Source organism: Phyllostomus hastatus, unplaced genomic scaffold, assembly GCF_019186645.2.
Source record: "Phyllostomus hastatus isolate PE091 unplaced genomic scaffold, TTU_PhHast_1.1 phas_contig_40, whole genome shotgun sequence".
NCBI lineage: Eukaryota > Metazoa > Chordata > Mammalia > Chiroptera > Phyllostomidae > Phyllostomus > Phyllostomus hastatus.
The window spans coordinates 60150114-60177022 of NW_025333872.1; the positions used below are offsets into that span (position 1 = coordinate 60150114).

Here is a 26909-nt window from a genome sequence, read left to right on the forward strand (position 1 = left end):
AAGATCTGAATCTAGTTTTCTGGACCCCAAATCCCATTGAAATTGAGACCTTGTCTGAGATCACATAGCTATTATTTGCCAGAGCACAGTTATTAAACTAGTTTCATTACTCTGTCTACCTCAAGTATTTTATATTTATAGTTTTTGACTCAGATTCTGGTGTCCAGTACTCCTAAAACTTTGGAATTTCAAGACTGTCTTTATCATTCATAATGAGTTGCTTTCAACCATAGCAGAGTTGATGATAATGAAGTGATTCTTGATGGCTCCTGGATGGAGGCTGGTCTGTCAGAGGAACCAACCACACTGTTGGAGGCTGGAACTTTCAACCCTATCCCTCTACGACTTCAGGAGAAGGGAGAGGGGCTGACGGTTGAGTTTAATTACCAATCATTTAATCAATCAGGACTATGTAATAGAACTCCAATAAAGCTCTTCAAGCAAGGTTTGGGGAGCTGCTGCGCTGGTGACACACTGACATGCTGGAAAGGTGGTGCCCCTGGGGAGCAAGCACACAGAAGCTCCGGTCCCTCCCAACTCCTCATCCATACTGCACCCTATGCATCTTTTCCATTGGGCTGTTCCTGATTTTTATCCTTTATAATAAAACTCACTTTCCAGAGTTCTGTAACTCATTCTAGATAATTGCCAAACCTAAGTGGGGCTGAGGAGTCCCCAAATTTGTAGTTAATTGGAAAAAATGAGAAAAGCCTGGAGACCTCATTTTGGCTGGCTTCTGCAGTGGGACTGAGTCCTTAAATTCTGGGGTCTGCACTAACTCTGGGTAGTTAGTGGCAGAATTGAATTGATTGTAGGATACTGAGTTGGCATTTAAAAAGCTGAAGAATTGGATAATATTTGGAAAATGAAACACTACTACACCATTTTAATTCTACATTTGGTCATTTTAAAGCCAATACAATGGCTAGTCATGACTTCACTAGTGGATTTATATATATATTAGGTACCTGAAAAAAATCATTATTTCCATTAAGATGCATGTCTATTCTCTTTAATTTCTCACTCACGTCAAAACATAACCAGAGTTGAAAATTAGTTTTCTTAGAGATCTTCTATGAAGTAATTAGCCTAAATCATGCATTCTGTTTATCTGTGTTTTAATTCTTATTGAAAAGCCTATGTAGGGAATGTCTGCTTTGTCAGAGTCAGAAGAAACACTCCCATTGAAAATATTGGGTTATAATAAATCTGTTGGCATTAACAGTTGTGATCTCTCTAGGTCAAGGCATAATTAAGAAAAGATGAGACTAACTTTGCTTATAAAACTTGAGACATTTCATTAACTTTATTATTCATCATAATATTTTGGGAATAGAGTCATCACCTATACTGCATGTGCTTAAGCTTCCCTGAAGGTGTATTTAGGCTAAGACCCTTTCAGTACTTTTTCCAGTTTCATCTCAACATGAGGTACACAATTTTAACTATGGAAAAAACCTCAGAACTCTGGACAGGGCCAAAAAGAGGGGGATGAGCAGCAGAAAAACCCATTTTCCTTTAGGACTTACTTGGCCAGTTGTGGTAGGGGACAGGGGCATGGCTGGCAGAGCTGCGGGGGTCCCCTGATGGAATCTCCGATATAACCATCTAGACATCTCTCACAGTGCTCTCCTGTCGTGTTCCGCTGGCAGTTCTATGAGACAAGAGATAGGAAAATTGAAAAGTACATAAAAGAATTTGTATAGACAGTGAATCTGGGAACCAAGTAATACTTCTAGCAAAGACGATGGCAGGCTTGACAGAAGAGATGGTGTGCATCGGTACGGATCATCGGAAAGGAGCTGCCCAGTCAGTGCTACAAAGCGTGCCTGATGATGCATGGCTTCATCCTGTACTTGGTATGTGTGCTGGCAGCCTGGGACTCTCTTTAGAGTTTGTGAGAGAGGGGATTACTCATGAGTTACTTATTTCAATTCAGAATGATAATCAGAATGATCAAACTCTGGATGTTGTAGTAGCATCAGCTAACTGACTTGCAATGAATATGTAATGAAAAAATAAAATAAAATTTCTCTGGTGCTTACCCATGATAGTGGGAACAATTTAAGGATTTATGGGCTTGGAAGAACAAATGTGTCATAGTGAAGCATAAAAGGAGTAGAAGGTAGATAAAGAATTTCCTGTTAATGGATTGGTATCTTGGATAGTGACATACAAGAAATAGTAAGCTTGTTTATTGGTATGATTTCTCCATTTGTTGTGAGGGTCATTAGAAAGAAAGAACAGAACAGGCTGATTCTTCTGCCAGATGACTGTTCATTATTCAAAATCTTCACCTGGTCTCAGAACTTCCAGGAATTCCTCCCTGATGCTCCCCTCCTACCACTGTCTACATTGTACTGTTATCATCTGCTCCCACCTAATCTTTAACCACTACTGCCATCAGCTTGAGTGGGTAGGTACTCATAGCTCTTTGTCAAGACAATGGATTGGTTTCTGACTATTTCTTCATAAGAGGCAGTGATGCTAGTTCACTGATAGTTTTCTCCAACTGGACTGGCTGGGATTGCACAAGGCAATGCCATTTGTATTATAGTATTTTCATCTTTACAGTCATCAGAGTGGCTAGAGATTGAATAGGGTATTCGGTAAAAAATTGTATCGTTAGAATCAGAATCCCATTGAAGAGACACACTCCTGTTTAAACAATTCCTTTGGTAAGACCTATGCAGAGAGCTTCAAAAGAAATTCTTTTTCCAAACAGTGCTCTGTGGAGGAAGCCTGGGGAAGGCAAGATGAAGTAGTAGGAGGCTGAACTCTGAGCTCTTTTGTCTTTATGTTATATGTTGAGGTTCAAAATAGAATAATAGTGAGGCCCCACTATAAACATTTTACAGAGATTAATTCTCACAATAATTCTAGGGAAAGTTATATTTTCCCACCAGTTTACATACGAAGAGATGGAGGCACAGAGAGGTTAAGTACATTTCCCAATGTCATGCAGATGACAGGTGTCAAATGTGACATTCAAACTCAGGCAATCTGGCTCCAGAGGTGAGGCTATTTGTTCCCACATTACACGTCTCCTCCAGTGTGTTAGAGAAACGTTCCTTTCCAAAAGTGTCACAAAATGAATGCGTGAGAAGATGCCACACAATTATATGAACAGCTTGAGCTTCAGATGAAGTACAACACACGAGTCAAAAAGAGGAGCCCTAATGTGGGCAAGAAGCTGTCCTGGTTGAACACCCTTTGCACACTAAATCGGTCATCTTTGGCCCCTGATTAGAATTATGTTAGAAAAGAATTTAAGGGATAGTTCAGATTGCCTGACAGATCAGTTAGAAACTCTGAAAAATAAAGTATGATGTGCAAACAACAGGATGTTAACATTGTTTCTTCAAAGTTCTTAATACTGTATCTTATGGTAAGTCAGTTGTCGGTAAATATTTATTTGTTGGGGAAAAATGAATGAAAAAGTGACAAAGAATAAATTAGTCAATTAGTGTCTGGTGCAAATAAAAGAAATTAGCATAAACCCAAAGGCAACTGAAAACCAGTGGCAATCTCTCATCCCAGGGAAAACCAACAAGCCTTGACCAGCTGCCAGGAATCTATGCCGTGAGCAATCCGACCAGGCTACTCGTAACCAGGGTCAAATTTGTCTGAGTCCTTGTTGGACAGATGAAGCCCATCTGTGCAGGGCATTTTTTTTGGTGCCTGAAATGCCTATTAAGTGGCAAAAAATGAGCTAATCCCCAATTCTGTCCCTTATGGCTCAGCAGATGCCTTGGATTCCTTGTCAGGGCTCTAATCCTGCCACAGCAGCCACAGGAGGCAGTTACCCTCAAGAGCAAAGCTACCAAATCTCCCAACCTCTAAATATTCAGTGTGCAAACACTGACTTTCCTCATCTGCCTCCTTTAAAAGGGTTTGTAACAAAATTCCCTAAAAGGCATTGATGCACAGCCTGGCAGATGGGCAGGGAGAGTGCCAGAAGCAGGGACTAGCTGTTCAATTTTCTAGCCGTTCGACTTTGAACAAGTCACTAGACCTTTGCTGGGTCTCTATTCTCTAGCTGTAAAATGAGGATCTAGATTAGATGGCCTATCATGTTTTCTGTAGTTCTGAAAATTTTTTACTCTGATATTGCAAATACCCCTTTACCTTCAAGGCTCTCCCTTTTAAAAACCCAGAAAACAAAATGACAACAAGCAGCAAGTATGCTGTTGGAGAACAGCTATTTTTAAATAAAACTGACCTCACTTAAACATAAAAAAAAAAATTCTAATCTTTGGCCAGTGGTTAAGAAAGCTACTATCCAGGTGATGGATTGCACGTTAGTATTAGGAATGACATTTGGATACTAGCTGTGTCTCTTTCACACGGAAAGTGATGTTTCTTGCTGACTTGGCCACAATACCAGCATAATGTAGGAAGAAGGCCTGAGGGATCAGGTTAGCCTTGGTGTGGTTTGTCACATGCTTTGTGCAAAACGATAGTCTATCCAGATCTGTGGTTATCAAGGTATGCCCAGGGAGGTGAAGACTATTTTTATAATAATACTAAGATTTCATTTTCTTCTGCACTCTAGTTTCCTCATGTGTATAAGGTGGAGTTCTCCAGATGCTGCAAGACTGGAGATGTCACCACAGGTTGATGCAGAAGCAGACATGAGATCCAGTTGCCCTCCATTAAACCAGACATTAAATATTTTTCAATCTGCAAAATACATTTATTTTTATAAAAATACTAACATGCAACAGGTTTATTATTATTATTTTCAAATACATTAATAGGAAGATATTAAAAATTTTCAGTTTTAAATTTCAAATGCAGAAAATATAGGTAGATATAATTCACATAAGCAAAAGCCATTTGGTGACCTGAATAATTCTTAGAAGTATAAAGGATTCATGAGTCCCTAAAATCTGAGAAATGCTGCTCTGTCTAGAGCAGTGCTTCTCAAACTTCAGTGTGCACATGAACGCCCTGGGCATCTTGTGAAAATGCGGGTTCTCATTCAGGACGTCTGGGCTATGGCCTGTGTGCCTGCATTTCTAACAAGCTTCCAAGTGTCGTCAATGCTTCTGGCCTAGATTGAACTTTGAGAAGCAAGTGTCTGGTTAGAAACACCTAGAAGACGTAACATTGCTAGTTCCTCAGCATTGAACCTGAGCCTGAGTCTCCAGCATAACAGGCAGTACCTTTTTCTGAAATATTGACCCAAGTGTCTCCTAAATTATAAAATCAAAGGCTTTTTCTTTGATTTAAAATAAATTCAGTTATTTTATCAACCAATTCATTCATTCACTTGACAAACCTGGATTAAGCTGATAGATATCCTGACAGATAACAAGCTGTGACTATTACTAAAATGAAGAAAGGTTGGTTCCTTCGTCCCATCAGCTCACAGACTTGTGAAGGAAAAAGAGATAACAAAGAATAATATAGTGTCTGTGCTTGGACTGAGGTGTGTATTAAGTACATTCTTGCTGTGGGACAAAGAGGGAAAGGTTCTAGCTTTTCCTGAGAAATTGGAAAAGGTTAATAAAGGTGGTGACATTTGAATTAGGACTTGAAGGTTGAGGAAGAACTCCAAGGCAGAGAACAGGGGAGCAAGTTTCAACACAGAGTGTGAGAGCACAGGGTGAGTTCAGGTGGCTCTGAGAGAGAAGCTCAGTGGGGCTGGAATAGAAGTTCCTAAAGAATTTTAGAAAGGCAGGTGCCTTGATTAGGCTCTGTTTTTGAGAGGTGTCTCCACTGCTAGTGAGGAAGACACATCAGGGAAGGGACAGTCTGGAGTAGGCATTCCTACTACGAGCCATCTATCTGCTTCCTAATTCCTTCATGCTTTTGGAAGCTTTCCTGGGGAGTCTGCCATACCCACTAGAGTTGCCTGGCTTTGGGGGCACTGCCTAACAGACTTAGCCCAACATGCTCCAGTTCTGATAAGATGAAAGGTGGCCTTTTGGAGAGACACCCAATGCAAGCTGGATTTCATTAGTTAAGCCCCTTTTTACTTAGCCACCTTTCTGTATTTGAAAAGTTATCATTCCTCTTCTGAAAAAAAAATCTCTAAGCTTTTTTCATATGTCCAAAATAGTAACTACAAATTTTATTGTCAAATGGCTGAGTTCCTTAAAATCAGTCTGCAAAATATAAGGTCAAATTGACATTGGACATTGGAATGGAAGAAGAATTAGAAACATTTGAGGGAGGACAGAGAAGAGGCGTTATAAGCCTTTAAAATAAAAACAAAATAAAATGAAATAAAAGAAGGCCTTTTAATTTTAGTTGCTTATGTAAGATGGAAGACATGAGTTAGGCCAGGCGAACTGCAACAACTGAGTGAAACTCTGGTGCCCAGTGAGCTGCAAGGAAGTGTCCATGTGGAGCTGTTGCTTATTCGGCTCCCTGAGAGCTGAGATGAGCAGGGGCTAATAGGCAGGAGCTGAGAAATGGGCCCAGCTCGACCAGATGGCAGAACAGGGATGCAAAAGGAAACGGGTATCATGGACAATGTATTTGTCAACTAAATGGCATCATATTCTTTCTAACCCTGGCTGGTGTGGCTCAGTTGGTTGGTCATCATCCTGAAAACTGAAAGGTCACTGGTTCAATTGCCATCAGCACTCAGGGCACAAGCCTGGGTTGTGGGCCAGGTCCTTGGTCAGGGTGTGTGCAGGAGGTGACTGATTGCTGTTTCTCTCTCTCTTTCTGCCTTCCCTCCCTCTTCTCTAGAATCAATAAAAGAAAAAAAAACTTCAAAACATATTTTTTTCTATGTTGGCAAACCTCCTCTGCTCCCTCACTTGTGCTTAAACACAAATTATATTCTCAGTCCTTGTAAATTAAATTAATAAGAATATATTAATATTTCAGCTCTGGGAGATAAGATTTTTCCCTTTGAATTTCATGTACAATATATACCTGTATAGTTGTTTTGTTTGTATTTTTTTCCTACATTGAGCATATATTACTTAAGTAGTAAGAAAAAGTATTTGCCTCCAGGTAGGGTGGGGTGGAGGAACAACCATTAGGATGAATAGGATGGTTATTCTTTCTCTTTTCTTTTTTTTAAAAATGGTCTGTTTTGCAACAAATTGTAGGAAGTTTGGCAACTCCCTTGAGTGTGCATAAAAGTGTTTATAACCCTACCCATCCCCAAATTTTATTAGGACCCCATATACCCCAGGTGCTGTGAAGGAAACACATGATAACTGTCCCCTTAGGTCATGTCCAGTCACAGAAAAACCATGATAGCTCCTATTCTGACCATGTCATTGTCAGCTATGAGTGGCTTTATCATAGCTCTCCAAAGAACTGGCAGGAGGAACTTATTTCCTTTTCATTTATTTGTCCTCCATCTTATTGACTGCCTGACAATGGACTTGCCAGTTCCTATTGCCTTATATTTTAATAAACCAGATAACAAAGAGCCTTTAATTAGTCAAACTATCAGAGCTGTACATTAATAGTTCAAGTGCATCCATGGGATTTTCTTTTCAAATGTCACTGGGATTAAAATAACAGGAAACCGGAGATGGAAGCATTAGAAAGGGGTCGATTTTGGCAGCTGCATGTGCCTACACTGCTACAGAGGACATCCTGGATGTAACGGGTATTTAGGAAGATGGGGGAGGGGGAAAACAGAAACACCAGGACTAGACAAGCACCACACAGAGAGCGACGGTGAGGGTTCGCCACTTAATTCTCTCTATCCCTAGAAAAATGGTAACTGCTAGGTTTAAAATAAATGAAAATGCTTTCATTCACATCTTAATGCAAATCATGGGTAAAATAACACCTTAATGTACACACCTTGGAGGCCATTTATAATCAAAATTATCTGCTTAACAGAGCAATTATGTTAATTTTGAGGTAAATAGGTATATTCAATTAATTATTCTTATATTTTATGCAAAAATGCTCTTGCAGTTTTGGAAAGCCTCTTGCCTCACAGGAATATGAAGAACCTAATTTTCCTGCTGTGTAGCCTGGCTCACAAAGGAAAATATGATCTTAGGGCACAGGTCTTTAAAAATGCTTCCCGTGACTTCTACAGAAGCTAAGTCTGGTAAAATTTTCAATTTCCACTTTATATATCAGTCCATTCAGGGAAAATGGGAAATATGTAGCAAGTAGTTTTTTTGCTAGAAGGCTTCTAAGTCTCCTTCATAAGTCTCTATTATAGTTCACTGAAGAATAGTCTATTGGAGAATTCACTTCAGTTAAGAGAAAAAAAAAAGTCTTCTGGGAGTTTGATCAAAGAATTGCAAATACCACAAGGCCAAAACTTTCATTTTTAGTAGTAATTTGGTTCAAACCTAATTTTTTAACATTTTGATCTATAGACCTGACTACTTTATAAGTTGTAAAATAGACTATGAAACAACTGTTTTATTCTCCCAGTTTATGTGGAGTGAAGCCAAACATATGGCAAACTATACTATTACAGCGGAATTTGGATGGGTGACTTCCTCCCAGGAGTGTTATTTTCAGTCGCTCGCTGGCCCACCGCAGGAAGCCAGCTGCAGAGGGTGGTGAGGCAGTTGCCCCAGGAGCACAGTGCACATTCAGTCATACGTCTTGGTGGCCACTTACAGTCCCAAGCAGTTTATATGAGGTGTTTTACAGGAAAAGGTGAAAAGTACAAAAAAAGAGCCTGATTAGCAGTGGTTTGTTCCTAGGTAGCTCGCACGTCCGGGAGGAATATTCCATTCCCACCCAAGATGCAAAGGGACAATGAAATACGTGAGACGTGATGAGGGGCCCAGACTTACCACACAGAGTCCAGAGCCGTCCATGCACTCGTTGGCATTTCCGTTACAGTCACAGGGCAAACATTCTCCTGAGTGGGCGAGGAAGAATCCAGCGTCACAGGTCTGAAACAGACACAGGACAAGCATTTTCCTTATGAAAAGATCAATTTTGGTCACTATGTTCTGAGAGTAATAAGGGGAGATGATTATGAAACTATCCAAACCTTTCTTTACAAAACATACTAAAATATATATACTAACATTCAGTGACAGATAATATATATTCAATTTCTTTGTTACAAATATTTTAATCTCTTCTTTCACTCTGCAGGAAAACAGGAATAACTTCAACAGTATTCCATCATTGTAAGGGAGAATCAGTAGACTTCGGGTAACAGTGAAAGAGAAGAAATGTTAGTGTTTTCTCTCAAAACAAAACAAAACAAAAAAGGAAACAAAATCATGACTATTGGGGTGAGGAATAGCATCATGCACCCTATAAAAATTGTTTTCAGAAATTATTGGCTATGGTGTAACAACTGAGACCCGTGTCTCTTATAAGCTTGTGCTCTTAAAATTTTTATCTTTTCAGGCCCTAAAATCTTAGAGGGTGGATCCTGTGTGGGTGCTGTTCACACATTCCATTTATCCTCTTAACTCTGTGAGGAACACATTGTCTTCCTTCATTCTAGTGAAAAGATAATCAGACCCAGAGGTGCTGACTGGGTTGTGACAATGTTAAACCACCTTCCAATGCACCCCTCGGCCTGCATGACCACGAATTGCCCTCCCCAGATGTCACTAGTGCTCTGGCTGAGACTTTGTGAAGTTGTTCCTGGTTTATGCAATGGTTTATAGATATGTATTTTATGTTTGTTTGGCATGTCTCGATGACATAAGGAAGAAATGGCCTTAAAGTCTTGGAAGTCTACTCCCTACCCACCAGATGGATTTACATCTAAAGAATTCCAGACAGATAAGAATCTGGGTTGTTTCCTCAAACTTACAAAGTAGGAGATTTCACATCACTTCCCACCACCCAATCGACTCACTGTAGTTTGTATACTGTCTTGGCTACCAGGAAATTTTCATTATATCTGGCTGAAGGCCCTCTGACTGCTATGCAAACCCATTTCCTCTTACTTTTTTCCTCTGTAAAGAAAGAAAAAAACTTCACTGGACACCATTCACAGTATAAAAACACCACCAGTTTGGATCCTAAAACTAAAATGTAATGTATTCCATTTGGAGAAATTTAATGCAGTATAATGACATTAACTCATAAAGAAAAGACATAGAAATGCCATTTTACTAAGTGAGATAATAGTAAGGCAGAGTGACAACAAATTTATAATTTATAATGGAGAGTTTGTGGGTGATAGCCTTTTTCTTAATTTTCACTAGAGAACAAAAGAGGGGGAAAGGTGCTAAAGTTGTAGCTGGAGGCATTTAATTCAGACTATCTAATTTCACATTTTTTACTTTTGTTTCAAAATATAAAAATACAGGTTTTCATTGTTATGCAATATATATACATTCATATGTATCATTTTTCTGAATGTGTGTGTGTGTACCTTAAACTTCTTTATTTTATTTAAAAAATATATCCTGCTCATAAAACATAAAATTAATGTGATTATGTTAACTATGCTTCTTCTTGCAGTTTGACATTAGGAGAGTTGTAATTATAAGAGAAATGAATGGAAGTAGTGAGGAACTTTGAATTAGTCATCTTAGTCGCTGCCAAAGGGTGGTTTTTGAGCTCTCTAAGTGACCAAATTACAGGTATCTGGGGAGCCTCTGGTTCAGTAATTCTGATGTTAAAGCCAAAGAATCAGTATTTTTCAATACAATAAATATCGTATTAAAATTTAAAATTTTAATTAATTCTTCTGCCCCAGCTTTATTGAGATATAACTGACATATAAAATTCTGCAAATTTAAGGTGTACAATGTGTTAATTTGATACACATATTATAAAATGATTACCATCACAGCTTTGGCTAGCATCTCTGCCATGTCACATAACCTGCATTTCTTTTTGTTTTGAGAACATTTAAGATTTACTGTTAGCAATTGTTTAAGTGATGAATACAGTATTATTAACTCTAACCACAGTGCTGTACATTAGATCCCCATAATGTTTTAATCTTATAACTGGAAGCTTATACACTTTGACCAACCTCTGTCCATTTCCTCCACCCCCATCTTCTGTAAGCACCGTTCTGGTCTCTGGTCTATGAGTTCCAATGAGTGGGGCAGAGATCGGAGGTGAATTTGCAGGAGAAAAGCGCACTGTGGTGTCAGGGAGTCTGGTGGTGATGCCTGGGAGCAGTCCATGAGATCTACTTGTCCCACCAACTACAGTGAGGACCATCAACTCCTTTGGTTCAAGGAATCAAGTGTCAGTAAAGCTGTTTCAATGTGATGATACTTATAGTCTTTTAGGCATTCCTATGGCTTTTTCTTCTGAAGAAGACATAGAAAATTAAAACTTGCCCTGAATAAATGCATCACTTTGAATATGACAGTGGCTAATCCCTTATATCCCTGAGGCCCTGGCTAAATCAAGACTCATTTTTTTTAAAAATAAAAATAAAATTGTCACAACATTAAAAAAACTGATGAAAAGAAACCAAGTAATTGGTAATTTTTGGATTTTAGAATAGCTTTAGTTTACAGAAAATTAAACAGGATCTTTTTGTTTTCTACAGGCCTTAGGGAACCTTCTGGAAGAATGTGGGACACATTGGCGTGTCCTAAGCAGGGCATGCTGGCCATGGTGCAATGTTTGAGGGTCCCACACAATAAGGAATTATCCTGTATCCTGCAATATTTGGTAATGTCGGGTGACAGAGTATTTCTTTAGTTTAAAAGTCTGTTTCTCTGAACCCACAACCTAATTTTATTTTTCATATTAAACATAAATGTTTTTGCAAGCTTTCAACAGGCAGTGCATTTTCCAAGTACAAAAATACCATGTAAAGCAAGGGAAAATTGTTTGGTTTTGCATCATAACTCAATATGTCAGTGCTAGAGTGTGACTATAGAAGACAGAGCCCAGCAAATCATCAGGAATACAATAGCTACAAATGTGTGCAGATGCAGGTGGGGTGAGCCTGTGACTCCAGTACCACCAGTGCTTTCACAGTGAGAGATGTAAGCTATCCAACATGTAAACTAACTCCATGAAGTTCTGAATAAAACAAAGGATTTGTATTTTCTTAAATGATTTTATGTATTTATTTTTAGAGAGCGGGAAAGGGAGGGGTAAAAAGAAGAGAAACATTGATTGTTTGCCTCTCATACACACCGTAATCTGAGACTGAACCCATCCAGGATCCCAGGCATGAATCCTGACCAGAAATTGAACCAATGACATTTCTCTTTGTAGGACAATGCCCAACCAATTGAGCCACATTGGTCACAGCCAAAGGATCTGTATTTTTAAAAGTACCTCAAAGATTCCAGTGTGTGACCAGATTTGGAAGAACTGGTTCAAAGCATCAGTCACAGTGACTTGTATATGTTAATTGCTCAGTGAATGCTTGCTATTTTAATAGTTTGGATCAGGACAGGAAAATGAAAGCATATGCGCTGTTGGAAACGAATGTTTTATATTGCTAATCCACCCACCGCTCATTGCTTGTGCTGGATTTGGTCTCCAATCTTTCTCAACACAGTCCTGGCAGCCACTGTATAGACTGGACTGTGTGCAAGATGAAATCTCTATGTTATGTCTAGTTAAGGAGGAGACTTCACTCTCAGAATCTGACATTATCCACTTATTCACTCCCTAGCCTAAGGCTCTGACCTTGTGTGAAGGATGACATGGCTCCGGTCTCTTATACTGTATTAGATGGGAAGAAAAAGGGGGGCAGGAATAAGGTTGTGTGAAGCACACAACCTCTGCCAAGAGGGTGAGGTAGAGGGGTGGGAACCTGGCCAACTTGTTTCCTGCTGGGTTTTGCACACCTGAAAGTACCATATTTTCTAACTCATCTATCCAAAGGTAAGTCACCATTTCTAAATTCACATAAAGGCACCACCTAGACTAATGGAAACCCTAGTCATGGGAAGCTTCTGATACCAAAACTAGAATCTATCACACACTTAGATACCTTGGATCTTGTGAGAGAGGAAGAAAGTTTTCTTTATACATCTAGGTTCTTTTGGCTCGTCTAATAGTCAAACTGACATGAGATGGATCAACAAGAGAAAATAACCACATTTAATTGCATTCATACATATGGGAACCCCACATACACAAGAGAGTCAGAGACCCCACATGCATGAGAGGTTCAGAGACAGTGAGAAATGGAGTAATAACGATATTCTGAGCTAAGGAATGAGGTGAGAGCCTTGGGGCTTGACAGGGAAGGAAGGTCATACACAGGACAAAAAGAAGAGCAGATGTTCAGCAATTAGAAGTGTGCCCTGCCCTCTAGATAGGCCATAAAAAGGTCTTTCTGCTGATAGCTCAACTCTTATTAGGAGCAAGGTTCTTAATTTAAACTCTTTAATGAAAAGGTAAAATGTGGTTATGAGCTTGCGGTATCTTGATTGCCTTTGGCTCAAAAAAACTGACGTGCCCAAATGTCACATTTTGGGAAAGAATCCCCATAACCTTGTGCTGTGGAACTCTAGTGTTCTTTGGAGTGGTAAATTGTTAAGTAGCTCAAGAATGTTTGAGTATTCTCTAGGAAGAGCTGTTTAAGTTTGTTTTTTAATTTTTTTTTTATTTTTAGAAATGCTGTTATTTTTTCCTCCAGAAAGTTCTTCAATTTTTACTGAATCTCTTCTTGAAATTCTCTAGGAACTGGTAAAACTGGCCTTTGTTATTTAAGGTAGATATTTTCAGGAATAATAGCAGAGACCTTTTTAGCTTTGCTCCTGGTTAATAGTGTCTTTGGTAAGTAACTCTAAGACCTGTATTTTTAGAGGCCCGCAAAAGCTGACTATTTTCCCCCACAAAGAGTGTCTGCTTTATTTTGGAATAGTCTCCAGAATTTACTAAACAAAGCTGGTGTATACCTACATATTTGTATGTGAGCAAGAGAAAAAGTCTTACAATCAGTTTTTAGGTGCTACAGTCCAACACAGGCTGAAATGAATAAAAAATATAAAAATTCCCCTTTTCAAGCCCCAGAAAAAAAACTTAAAAAATAGATACATGCTTAGAAATATATAAAGTTATTAATATATGAAAACCATTGAATTGGAATATTTACTTTTTAAACTCTTTCAGCCAAACTGTTATTTTGACCAAGTAATTACTTGCCACTAAGTCATTCACAGACCTCTTACAGTTCTCCATTATTAAGCCACCTTATTATTACAGCTTGCCTTGTGCTCTAACACTAAGATGGGATTAATCAAAAATATTTACTTCTACTTTTGAAGAATAAGAATGAAAATTGCCATTTGCTTACTTGGTTACGATTCGTGTGATGTCTGGCTTGGAGTAAAAATCAATGTATATGTACTTGACCAATTTTATATTTATAGAAATTAGAACTAGATGAAACTTCAAGAGTAAATCAGTGTGGTATGCCCATGTGCCACTTATATTTAAAGGAACTGAGTGACAATATATGTTCATTGCACATATATGTTCATATCATTGCAGGGGGCATTATTTCCAGAGGTCTATCATGCAGTCATAATATTAATTATTTCATAAGATATCATTATAATGAAGTAAAATTGTTTTTTAACAAAGAGAATAACATTTATGTAGCTGATTGATCATTTTTGTCCTCATTTGAAGTCCCCTTGAGAACAATAGACTTAAACCAATACTACTCTCATTGTACTGAACATTTTTGTATTTTCATTTTTTAGATTTAAAAAATTTTATTGTATTTTTTCCATTACAATTTATCCTCCCTATACCCTCTTCTACCTCTACCCACTCCTCTCCTCCCTGCAATAAGCACACTGTAGTTCATTCCATGAGTTCTTTCTCTCTCTCATTTTTCTTTTTTGCTTCATCCCTTTTAACACATGCTCTTTTGTAGTATAGTATGCACCCTCTAGGTGTAGAAAACTCTAAAAGGCAGTTGGGGTAATTAAATAAATATAGTACCAAACTATGTAATATCAATTTACATGGAAAACTTTCACAAAAATCTCTTTGTGTTTTGCAAATGTTGTCACAGGAGTTATTTAACTGGCCACAAGCCATTACTTTTGCACAGACACTAAATTTCTGAGAGCTTCAGAATTTCTGTCAAAAAGCCTGATTGAGGACTTTCGGCCAAGATGGAGGTGTAGGTAGACACACTGTGCCTCCTCACACAACCAAAAGAACAACACTAAATTTAAAAACAAAAACAACAGAACTGACAGAAAATAGAACAATATGGAAGTCCAACAACCAAGGAGTTAAAGAAGGAACATTCATTCAGACTGGTAGGAGGGGCAGAGACAGGCAGCAGGATGGAGAGGACTCGGGGCAAGGCAGCAGCTGGAGGACTGGGGTGGACAAGGTGGCAGCTGACAGACCAGATGAGGTGGTGGCTTGTAGACTGGGCAATACCACATTCTTGTGCAGATAACTGGGAGGAACAACTGGGGAGCGAGATGGACCTCGCAACCCAGGGCTCCATCTCCGGGAAATAGAGCCTCAAAGCCTCTAACTGAAAACACCTGTGGGGGTTGAGGCGGCAGCAGGAGAAACTCCCAGCCTCACAGGAGAGTTAGTTGGAGAGACCCACAGGGTCCCAGAATGTACACAAACCCACCCACATGGGAATCAGCACCAGAAGGGCCCAATTTGGTTGTGGGAAACAGGGAAAGTGACTGAAAACCAGCAGAGGGTGGAGCAAGTGGCACAGTTCCCTCTTGGACCCTCCCCCACAGACAGCCAGAGACATTGGTTGTCCCGCTCTGGTGAATACCTAAGGCTCCACCCCTTACTATGGAACAGGCATGCCCAGAGGTAAAAAAAAAAAAATGGCCCAAACGAAAAAACAGTTCAAGGCTCCAGAAAAAGTAAAACTAAGTGGCAAAGAGATAGCCAAACCATCAGATGCAGAGTTCAAAACACTGGTTATCAGGATGCTCCAGGAACTCACTGGGTACTTCAGCAGCATAAAAAAGACCCAGGCAGCAATGAAGATTGCATTATGTGAAATAAAGAAAAATCTACAGGAAACCAACAGTGATGGGAAGGAAACCAGAACTCAAATCAATGGTTTGGAGCAGAAGGAAGAAAGAAATATTCAACCAGAACAGAATGAAGAAACAAAAATTCAAAAAAAGGAGGAGAGGCTTATGAATCTCCAGGACATCTTTAAATGTTCCAATATCCAAATTATAGGGGTGCCAGAAAGAGAAGAGGAAGAACAAGAAATTGAAAATTCATTTGAAAAAACAATGGAGAACTCCCCCAATCTGGCAAAGGAAATAGACTTCCAGGATGTCCAGGAAGCTCAGAGAGTCCCAAAGAAGTTGGACCCAAGGAAGCACTCACCAAGGCACACCATAATTACATTACCCAAGATTAAAGATAAGGACAGAATCTTAAATGCAGCAAGACAAAAGGAGTGAGTTGCCTACAAAGAAGTTCCCATTCATCTATCAGCTGATTTCTCCAAAGAAACCTTATAGGAAAGAAGGTGCTGGAAAGAAGTATTCAAAGTCATGAAAGGCAAGGACCTACATGCAAGATTACTCCATCCAGCAAAGCTATCATTTAGAATGGAAGGGCAGGTAAAGTGTTTCCCAGATAAGGCCAAGTTAAAGGAGTTCATCATCACCAAGCCCTTGTTATATGAAATGTTAAAGGAACTTAGCTAAGAAAAAGAAGATAAAAAATGTGAACAGTAAAATGACAACAAACTCACAGTTATTAACAACTGGACCTAAAACAAAAACAAAAACAAACTAAGCAAACAACTACAGCAAAGAACAGAAACAGAATCACACAAATGAAGATTACTTGGAGGGTTATCAGTGGGGGAGTGGGTGGGAGATAGCGGCGGAAAAGGTACAGAGAATAGGTAGCATAAATGGTAGGTAGAAAATAGACAGGGGGAGGTTAAGAATAGTATAGGAAGTGTAGAAGCCAAAGAACTTGTATGCATGACCCATGGACATGAACTAAAGGGGGGAAATGTGGGTGGGAGGGGGTGTGCAAGGTGGAGGGGAATAAAGGTGGGGGGGGAATGGGACAACTGTAATAGCATAATCAATAAAATATAGTTTTTTTTAAATCTCCTTTTAAAAAAAAGCCTGATTGATTAAATAACTTAAATGTTCTAATAGCATTCTCTAGAAATCTACGGTCTCCACTCACTCATTAAATCACTCATTAAAACAAAGTAGCCAGTAACTGACAGTGGCAAAAACTGACTGGATTTAGGAGGAGTCTGAAGTTGTCCTCTGAGGGTGTGAGCTACATTTGGAGATCTCTAAAAGAAGGTACTCGTGTCCTAGAGAACCAGACCCTAATCTCCAGCTTCAGCAGACAACAATGAATTAAACTGAAATTCCATTGCCAAGAGCACACGCTACAGTCCTGGTGTCCATTCTAGTAGGATTTGACCTATAGTTAGAATAGATATTTGCATTGTGCTTTCAACCAAGGATCTACAAACACTTTATAAATATCGACTCACTTTGCTTTCTGAATTAGATTTCTAGAATTTTTATTCATCAACTTTTGCTTTAATTTACTGAGGCTCAATGTGGAAACATTGAAAAAAACAAACCTCTCTGAATTCATTCGATTGTGTCTGAGTTATTGCTACTTTCCAAATTAGTATTCTTCAAATTTAACAACACACATTCAAGGAGCTTTCATTTTCAAGCTTAGGTTTTTGTTTGTATTTAATGAATCCACTTCCTCTTGTTCCTAGGAAACAAAGATTTTGGCTCTAGTTTTAGTGAATTCCAATTTTTGTTTTATTAAGTGAGTCAGCTTAAAATTTAGTCACCTTAATATAAATATTATGTTCAGTTAGGAGCTAAAGCTTTGTGCCTTTACTCAGAGTCCATGGGTCCTACATAACGTTGACTTCCATCTGCTTAAAGGTGGGCAGACGTAGGAATTAGGCAGCATTTGGGAATCTTCCAGTAGGGATCCATAGTTCAATTTAATCTCAAAAATATCAGTTTAGCCTTTGCTGAAGAGGAGTGACTTCTGAGAACATATGCATTTATTACATGGGTTGGCATCTCACAGACCATTTTTTCTGTGTTTATAAAAATAGAAGACAGAGCGGGATGGAAAGCAGTTCTGAATTAAGCTATTGATAAGTTTGGCTCTATATTTTTTTTGAAGTGGGGCTTAACAAGCTCTGATTGTTCACATAGAAAGCTGTTCTCAAAGTGCCAAAATAAGTTAAATGTACTGCACAACATGCTCTAGTTAGCAAAAAGTTGGCTTCTTGATTAATTTTACTTGGACATTGAGGGAATTTCCCATGTAGCCTCCCCTGGGTCTCTTTAAGCTCTTGTTTGTGAAATTGAAATTCCCCGCATTTCAGTAGGCGAAGTCAAATTTTGGAGTTTGACAGTGATTTCACCATAGTTTTATGAGTAAAGTAGTTTCAACATTTCTCAGAGGTTTATCCAGTTCAAAGGTATTTCTTCTTAGGATTGACAGACTGAAGCTAGCGCATCAGCTGGACACAAACTATGGTGCCTGTTTCTCCTAGTTGGTTCTGGGAGCTTCCTTTGGGTTTATTGCTTCAGATTTGTGTCTGCCAGGCCTTGGGCCATCTTGCAAAAACACTCCAGCTCTCAATTTAACCACCGAATGAAATAGAGAATAATCCAGGTCCTGGGGAATTCTGAAGAGTACAGAGCTGTCTTGACAGTGAAGCTAGGTCCCTTTGAAAAGTAGGGAGACATTTATCATGGCATTTATGTGGTATTTACATGGACATTATTCAGCACTTTTAATGGGCCCTGGGCATATTCCCTCAGACATGAAAACCAGTGTTTTGCTCAGAGATCTCAACTGCTCTCAAATCCTGCACTCAATCAAATGATTATTTGGACTATAGATACCAAGAGACTCAGCCTGTGATGAAGTACTTACCACACTTGCTAATAAATAGCTACCTTTAGTTGTGTAACTAAAAGGATCAAATGAGAAGGTTTAGGGCCAGAAAGCCATAAAGACTTTCCTTATGAAATATTGAATTTGGGGTGATTATGTTCATGAATTTTGATAAAAAGTTTTAAAACTTTCTTCTTGAAAAGTTACTTAAAACACTTAACTTGCTCATTTATAGTAATGATTGCCACTTATATAACATAATAGAGCTTTAGTGGTGTCTTATTTTCCTTAAAAAAAAAAAAATCTCCCTCGAACATCTGGCTTTGAGCTTCAGGTCCTCCTCACATTACCTCACATAACTGGCTTGTTCTTTTCACTCCTCGCCTTCCGAGCTATGGTTACACAACATAACCTTTGCCAGATTTTTTTTATATCTGAAAAGTGACTCAGTTTAATTTAACTTACTAGTGCAAATGCCCTGGACACATTTCCAAGAAAGGAAGAGCTGTGGCTTCAGAGCCTCAGGCATTCAGGGGATTTTGATACTACTCTTTAACCACTTAGAGCAGGAACCAAAGTTGTGAGATGATGGACATCTCTGTCACCTTCCTCTGGGTTTTGATGAATAATAACAGCTAATATTTACTGACAGACACTAGGCACTAAGTGCTTTCATAAACATTCTAATTTGATCATGACCATTAAGTGGCCCATATTCTTGTAAAAATCTGCTTAAATTACCTTTCCTTTTTGAAAGAAGTTGGGAGGTTTAATTATATGTCCATTGACAATGGCTTCTCTTGAGTGTGCCCAGGGCAGGCAGCGGTGCTTCCTTGGGTGGCTTCTCTGGTTGGGGTATTCCATTCATTTCCGTTAGTGGATGCACCTGCTTTTGTCCTGTGGCACCCACATGCACTTCAGTGCTACCCTCATCCTGGATCTCACAAGATGCAGAGCCAAAAGGGGTGTCAGGATGAGTCTTTGTCTCCTTATACTCTCCCTCAGGGTTTATGCATCACTGAAGAGATGTTATTGTGCATTAGTAGGAAAGGAGAAATGCATTCCCAACCTCTACTGCACCCACTTATTCTTAGGAGATAACCTTGCTTCCTCTTTTAGTGAGACAATAAAGGCCATTGGATGTAAGATCTCACACTATCTCTCTTCGTCTCAAAATTCACCTTGACTCATTCTAACGTCCTGTGCCCACCTCAGACAAGGTAGTGCTTCTCATTTGAGGAAAGACTAATCCTTTCTCTGTGCCCTGGGACATACATATCTGTGGTCTGTAGACCCAGACCCATCCATCTCTTTGCTCCCACAGGGGTGAGAAGAGGCAGAGTACAATTAGGTGCTGGATCCTGTGTTGGATGAGCCTTGACTTTGTCCTCTGGGCTCAGATACTAAAAACACCTTTCCTCAGCTCCGCCTGCCCTTTGTTTTCATCCTTTCTTGCTCAGCCAAGCCTCTTGAGTAAGAACTCAGTCACACTTGCGGTGTTCCCTACATGCCAATCTGCACCTCTGTCTATTGTCTGGCTTCTGCCTCTATCGTGCTGCTGAAACTGCCCTGGCAAACTGTTGGCTGGTGTCTTTGTGGCCTGGCTTTTCTAATACTACTTGTCACCATTCCAGTCCTTAACATTATTGAAAGTCCGTCCATAAAATTCTCCCTTCTCTTATTTTTTAGGACAAGTCTCACTTTAGGGTTTCTTCTCCTGCTTATCATTCTCAGTATTTTTTTCTAGGGGGAGTTGTGGGAGGAGGAAGAGAAGATTGTTCCTCTTCCACAGTTGTCCCTTTTGTTGTTCTCCAAGACAAATTCCATGTCCCTTTTTTTCCTCTATATACATTTTGGGTACATACTTCATGCTGTTGACCTCTCCCACGGTTTCATCCTCCACATATACTCTAGGGGACTCCCAAATCTCTCCACTGTCCTCGATCTTGCTCTTTCATGCCACATTCTTGTTCATAGTGCTTGTTATGTAGACAAGTCCATCTCTGCTTTTATAGACACATGGAAATGAATGTGTCCTACACTGACCTTTCTGTATTTTCTCCCCAATCTGTTTCTTCCTTATATGATATCCCAGTTAGTGATAAATATTATAGAACATAAAAGGAAAAATAGATTAATATTTTAAATTTTATTAATGTATTTTGCATTACTGTATTTTTGGAAAATACTTCCAAAAGAGTGAACCCTGCAGAAATCAGCGAACAGTGTGCACATCGAATGATGAAATTTAAGCACTCACAATATGGTGCTATCATTGTTTATTTCAAATCTATGGTTTTCAAATGGTAAAGTTTTAAGTCAGAAATAATCTTACGTAGTTCTGAGCTATTATAAATTTACTTTCTAAACTAATACCTCTATCTCTTTAGGGGAACGGCAGGACTAGAAGTTCATTGAATTAATTTCTGTGTAGAATACAATGTTTATTAAAGGTTAAGTGATCAGAATGTGCTCATTTGAAACTTACATATTTGTTATATTATTTAAGCTGAGCAGTAACCACAACTGCTTAGAACTTAGACAACAAATGATTTTTCAGGGAGGAGAATCTTGTTGCTGACATTGTTTAGAATTGCTGACACAGGGTGATAATGAAATGCAGACTGAGGTTTAGTAAATTTTATTATTGCCTTTAAATTCTCTACACACAATGTGCTCCTCACTGCCTCCAGGCAGGTTAGACTGTGGTGATCCTTTGTAAACCAGTGCCACATACAGTTTACCCTCTACCTCTGAGATATTTGCCAAGATAATTCTTCCACCTTGCTCCCAATACACAGTTGAGTTCAGGACAATGGTGTTTTGCTTCTGGATTATTATAATTGCCTCTACTCACCAGACTTTCTTTCTTCCAAGTCTACTGTTAAGTACCAAATTAAAAAAAATCCTTATTATACTACTTTTCTGCTTCAAAACTCCCACTGGTTTTCTATTGACTACACGACTACATATAATTTCTTTGCATGACTTACAAGTCTCCTCTTTTATAATCCAACCAAACTATCTCTTTAGGGTCAACCTCTACTGCCTCTGCTCTAATTAGTCCAACCACCCTTTCTCCCCTCTCCCACCCAAATATGTCATTATCTTGCCCACCCTGACTTTGCACACACTTTCATAGAGACTTACAGTGTCTTTCTCCCCTCCAACACCTATGAATACTTTCCTTGGTCTCTGACTCACTTGCACATCCTCTGTGCTCACATGGCACTTTGCACACACCTCATTAGAGCACATGGAACATGCTATTACAATTTTTAATTTACACTCCTGACTCTCTGAAATCACTGTGAACAACTTGAGAACAGTGATAATGTCTTATTTGTTTTTGTATCCTCATCATCTATCACAGTGCTTAGCAAATAGCAAGTAGATACTGAAAATACATTGACAAAATAGATTTGAATCTGTAAAGAGTGAGCCAAGTGAGGGCAAATCATGTATAAACTTTGGAGAGCGATTTGGTAGATTTCACAAATGAAGATCTCCAATTATGAATGAATCTTTTAAATATAATGTTGAGGGAAAAAGCCAGCTGCAGAACAAAAACAATATAATATTTACATTGCATTAAAAAACATGCAAAATAATACTAGGCAACACATTGTATACAGATACACAGGCAACACATTGTATACAGATACACACATATAAAAAAGTATAAAGAAATGAATGGGAATATGAGAAATCAGGCCAATTGAAGGTAGAAGAGGGGAATGAGATTGAAGAAGGGTATATGGGCTTTAATTATATGGGCAATATTTTATTTCTTAAGTTACATGGAGGGGACAAAATGCTTATGAAAAGAAGGCAAGAGAGAAATACAGGAAGAGAAAAGAAAAGGAAAACAAAAGATCCCACTTAGGTTGGCTGGATATTGGATTTCCATGTCTAGACCTGGTGAGGTCTCTAAAACACCAAGTCTAGGAAGTGACTAATGTGGTCTTGACAATAGATTCAGATGTTGTGTATGATTTCCCTAACTTCCTTGTTATTCATTTTATGTATTATTATCATTATACACAGCTAAAAAAAACAAGCATGAGAACATTCCTTTCTTAATTTGTTCTTCCTTTGTTTTTCATTTTAACAGCCAGCAGCGACCACATCCCCTGTGGAAGCCTTTCACATGTCTGTATCTGTTTCAATGAAAGCGTATATCAGGCTACCTGTACAACCTGGGGGATGTCTGGGGTACTTATTCATTCTAGCTGGGACGTACTAATTTTAGGCAAAGGTAAAACAGTGAACAATATTCCCATTGTCTGATGCCTGAGAAACTAAAATGTTAAAATCCAAGCAAGAGGGCTTACAGGCTAGATTTCTGTCCTAAGAGGGGAGTTGGGGTCCAAACACAGAAACCCCTGTCTCCTCAGGGACCAAGACAGGTATAATGGGAGCCCCAACCATCCCTGGTTGCATTGGCAGAACACGGCAGAGTGACCCACAAACGCTGAATAAAGGTTGCCCTCTCCAGCTGGTCTGCAGCTGAAATGGGGGAACAGGGAAATATGCAATGATTCAAACCAAATGAAGCTGAATTGTGGAGTTTAAGATTTAGTTCTTATAGTTTGCTAATTGTTTTTGGCGTAGTCTTTTCTCCATTATTCCCTTACATAAAATTAAAATAATTTGGAATTGAAACAGCTGGTTGCAGCAGGCGTTTTTGGAAAGGGTTTCTCCACCAGAAAGGAAATGGAAAAAGTCACGGATTTTGAAAGAGGAGTTGTCATTGACATAGTCAGTCAGTTAGTCAGTGGCCCATCAGGAAAGAGAATTCACTTCAGATGGTTTAAGTGAAGAGAATGAAGAAAAAGAACAAATGGATAGTTTGCAGAATCGTGGGCAGGCCAAAGGGGACAAAGTCCTATCACCCCTGGGGCCCAGGGAGCAAAGAAAGCTTGTTACACTAACCCAGGGAGAGGACAGAGGTGTGGAGAACAGACTGCCATGGTAGCTGCAGTCTTGGGAAGGTTACAGGTTTGCCCAAGAGGCAGGGCTGAGGCAGAGAGGCAACTGGGCAGACTGCCCACCTCTGGCTCAGCAAGGGTGCCTGATTGCTGCAGTTTGCACAGGTCAGCCTCTGGAGAAAGAGCAAGGAGGTAGGCAGACAGGCAGAGCTCGAATGCAGTGGGAATGAACTCGGGCAGGTGCAGAATAACCAGCACACCCCCATTCTCACAAGTGGGTATTGAAGTAATGGTAGGAAATAGAGGACCTGCCAGCTCCTTATCTGGGGACTATCATATGGTCTGGTAGACGTGTGAAATCACATCTGCTTGACTTTCTTTCTCAGACAGTCCTAGGCTAAGGCCACTTTCAAATAATCAAATTGCTTTTATTAAATCTTTGAAGGCTCATTAAAAAATGTTAATTTATCATTAGGATGGTTTTAAACCTTGAAACAGAAGCAAAGTCAATTTTTGTTAGAAATTATTAAAGGTGATACCAGAAATTCCTGTGGTTGTGTGGATTGAGCTAGAACTAGGCCTAAAGTTTAGGATTATTTACATCCTGCTTCTTTTTAATCGCACTTCCTTATGACCCCACTTCTCACCACCATCTTTGTTGGTGGAGAGCAGTGACCCTCCTTTGTGGTTTTCACCTCCTTGGGGAGCCTTTTCTTCAGCCTTCCTCAGGCATGAGCCTCCGAAAACAGGCAAAATCATAACCATACCCATCACCTCCTCCAACATCCTGAACTGAACTTTACATTTCACATAAATTTAATCAACTCCTGGGCAATAACTATTCTTTGTTAAAAAGAATTTTTTAGCTGTAATTATTCCAAACATTAATTTGGTGGTGACAACAGAATTTTAAGTAATTTTATTAGCGGCCACAGTCAGTAAAAAGCATGGATATATATGCCTCTTGCAAGACATATTTTTGGAATAGCTTGTACAGGACTGAAAACAGCTAACAAATTGAATTCTATCCATCTAGGGATTAAAATGGCAGGATCTAAAGATGGACTGCACTTCAGACATTTGGACTCTTCTATCATAATTTGTAACATTTTTTTAAAAAGTTGCATATTTCCTCCCTGGCTGGCATAGCTCAGTGGATTGAGCATGGGCTCTGAACCAAAGCATCGCAGGTTCGATTTCTAGTCAGGGCACATGCCTGGGTTGCAGGCCATGACCCCGAGCAACCACACATTGATGTCTCTCTCTCTCTCTCTCTCTCTCTCTTTCTCCCTCCCTTCCCTCTCTAGAAATGAATAAATAAAATCTTTTTTTAAAAAGTTGCTTATTTCCCCTGTTCAGTTGACAGAGTACCTAAAGGTAGGATCCCTTTCAAATAATCAGTTTTGATAAGTTTCTGAATGTAATGTGGTAAATTCATTGGTAAGCCAAGAAAATTAAGAGCATTTCATAGGCAGGAGGAGAATTGCCTTTCAGATGTATTCTTTTCCTTATTCTTCTAACAATTTACAAATCCTCTCCCTGCCCCAGTAACACATACCTTTAGGTAATTTTTTAAAAGAATTTCAGCCCAAATTGCCAGAATATAATGAAAATCTACTCTTTAGCATTTTAAGAAAACCACAAATGTGTGTTTATATTCAAGTCCCCATTTGTCAACCATGCATCTGGCCATTCAATAAATATTTGAATGAATGAATCAAACTTCTCCAAATATGCTTGAATTCAGGATATACCCCCAATTTCTAAACCTCACTGATTTATCTCCTATGTGCATTGATGGGATGCACTACAATCTATTGCTTACAGCAGCCATCATTCCCTAGGGTTACATCCTTTGGAGACAACTGGAACAGGGGGAAACATGAGATCATGTTTGGATTACAATTCCAGCTCACCACTGGGCGACTTCACCCAGGTAATTTAACTCTAGGTCTCAGTTCCCCTTTCTGAAAAAACAGCAGTGATCTATATTATCTCCTAGAGTGGTTGTGAGGATCAACTAATGTTGTGCAGTTACAGTCCAAAAGAAAGGCCTGGAAAGGCTTTAGTAGCTCTTAGTTTCTTCCCTTCCTTTTGGATGTTTCTGTGCCAGTCATCTGTTTTAACTGGTAGCTCTTCAATGAGCTGTAACTCTTTCTTTCTTTATGGCACGCAGCTTCGCAATGACCCCTGAGGTTACTGGCTTATTGCCTCTCTTCTTCTGAAGATTTAACTCCAAAAGAACAGAAAATAAATTTGTCTGATTTTGTCCTATATCCTCAGTGCCTTGCATAGCAGGTGCTTAGTGAATATGTGTGGAATGTATCTCGGCATCACAGAATCGCAGGATTCCAGTGCTGGCTAGGATCTTAGGGGTTACCTCCTCTGACCCTTCATTTTGAATTTGGGAAAACTGAGACTTAGAGAAGTAAGGAACTCACCAAAAGTCATTTACATAGAGCAGATTAATGCCACCCTTAGTACTCCTTCCATTAAACCACACTTTTTGATGATGATGATGAAGAAGAAAATGATGTTGAGAATTGTCAGGGTCATGCTGTAGCTCACATCCCTTCTGGGCTGCAAGCAGGCACACTGTCCACGTCTGCCTTTCCCAGGTACATCTGGGATAAAAATCAACTCGCTCATGGTTATCAGATTTATCAAAATCATTCCATTTATTCCATTAGTACCATCTCCCTTGTTTTTACAGATTGAGTGCCACCATGATCATCAAAAGGTCTTAGTACCTACTACTCCTCAGACAGAGATAAGGAAAGAGTAGTGGAACTGGGGGGAGAAGTGGAAGTGGGTTGCCCTGGCTGGATCGCTCAGGTGGTTGGACCATTGTCCTGTACATTGAAAGGTTGTGGGTTCGATTCCTAGCCAGGGTACATACCTAGGATGCAGGTGCATTCCTGGGTCTTGATGTGTGCAGAAGGCAACCAATCAATGTTTTCCTCTCACATTGATGTTTCTCTCTGTACCTCGCTCTCTTTCCCTTCCTCTCTCTAAAGGCAATAAACATATCATAGGTTGAGGGTTAAAAAAAAAGAAGCAAGGGTGGATAAAGGGAGAGGAAACACTTTTAAGCCTTATTCAGGGTTGTTCTGTGTGTGTGTCTCGGTCAAGGCAGGAAACATTGTTCCTCAGTAATTACTTGGTTTGGCATATGGCAATCATTCTTAATTTAAGTATAATAATTTACACTGATATTTCCATTTTTAACAGTTTCTATGT

General features: G+C 39.3%; 1 protein-coding gene across 2 annotated transcripts in view; it reads right to left on the reverse strand.

The window, feature by feature from the left end:
• The window catches only part of LAMA4 (laminin subunit alpha 4), a 136548-nt gene that overhangs the window by 90078 nt on the left and 19561 nt on the right, over window positions 1-26909 (reverse strand). For both annotated transcript variants that reach the window (XM_045843474.1, XM_045843473.1), the window contains exons 2-3: window positions 8748-8849; window positions 1530-1654 (exon numbers count right to left, since the gene is read on the reverse strand). In XM_045843474.1, the coding sequence (XP_045699430.1) occupies window positions 1530-1654; window positions 8748-8849 (227 nt within the window). The remainder of the gene's footprint in view (window positions 1-1529; window positions 1655-8747; window positions 8850-26909) is intronic.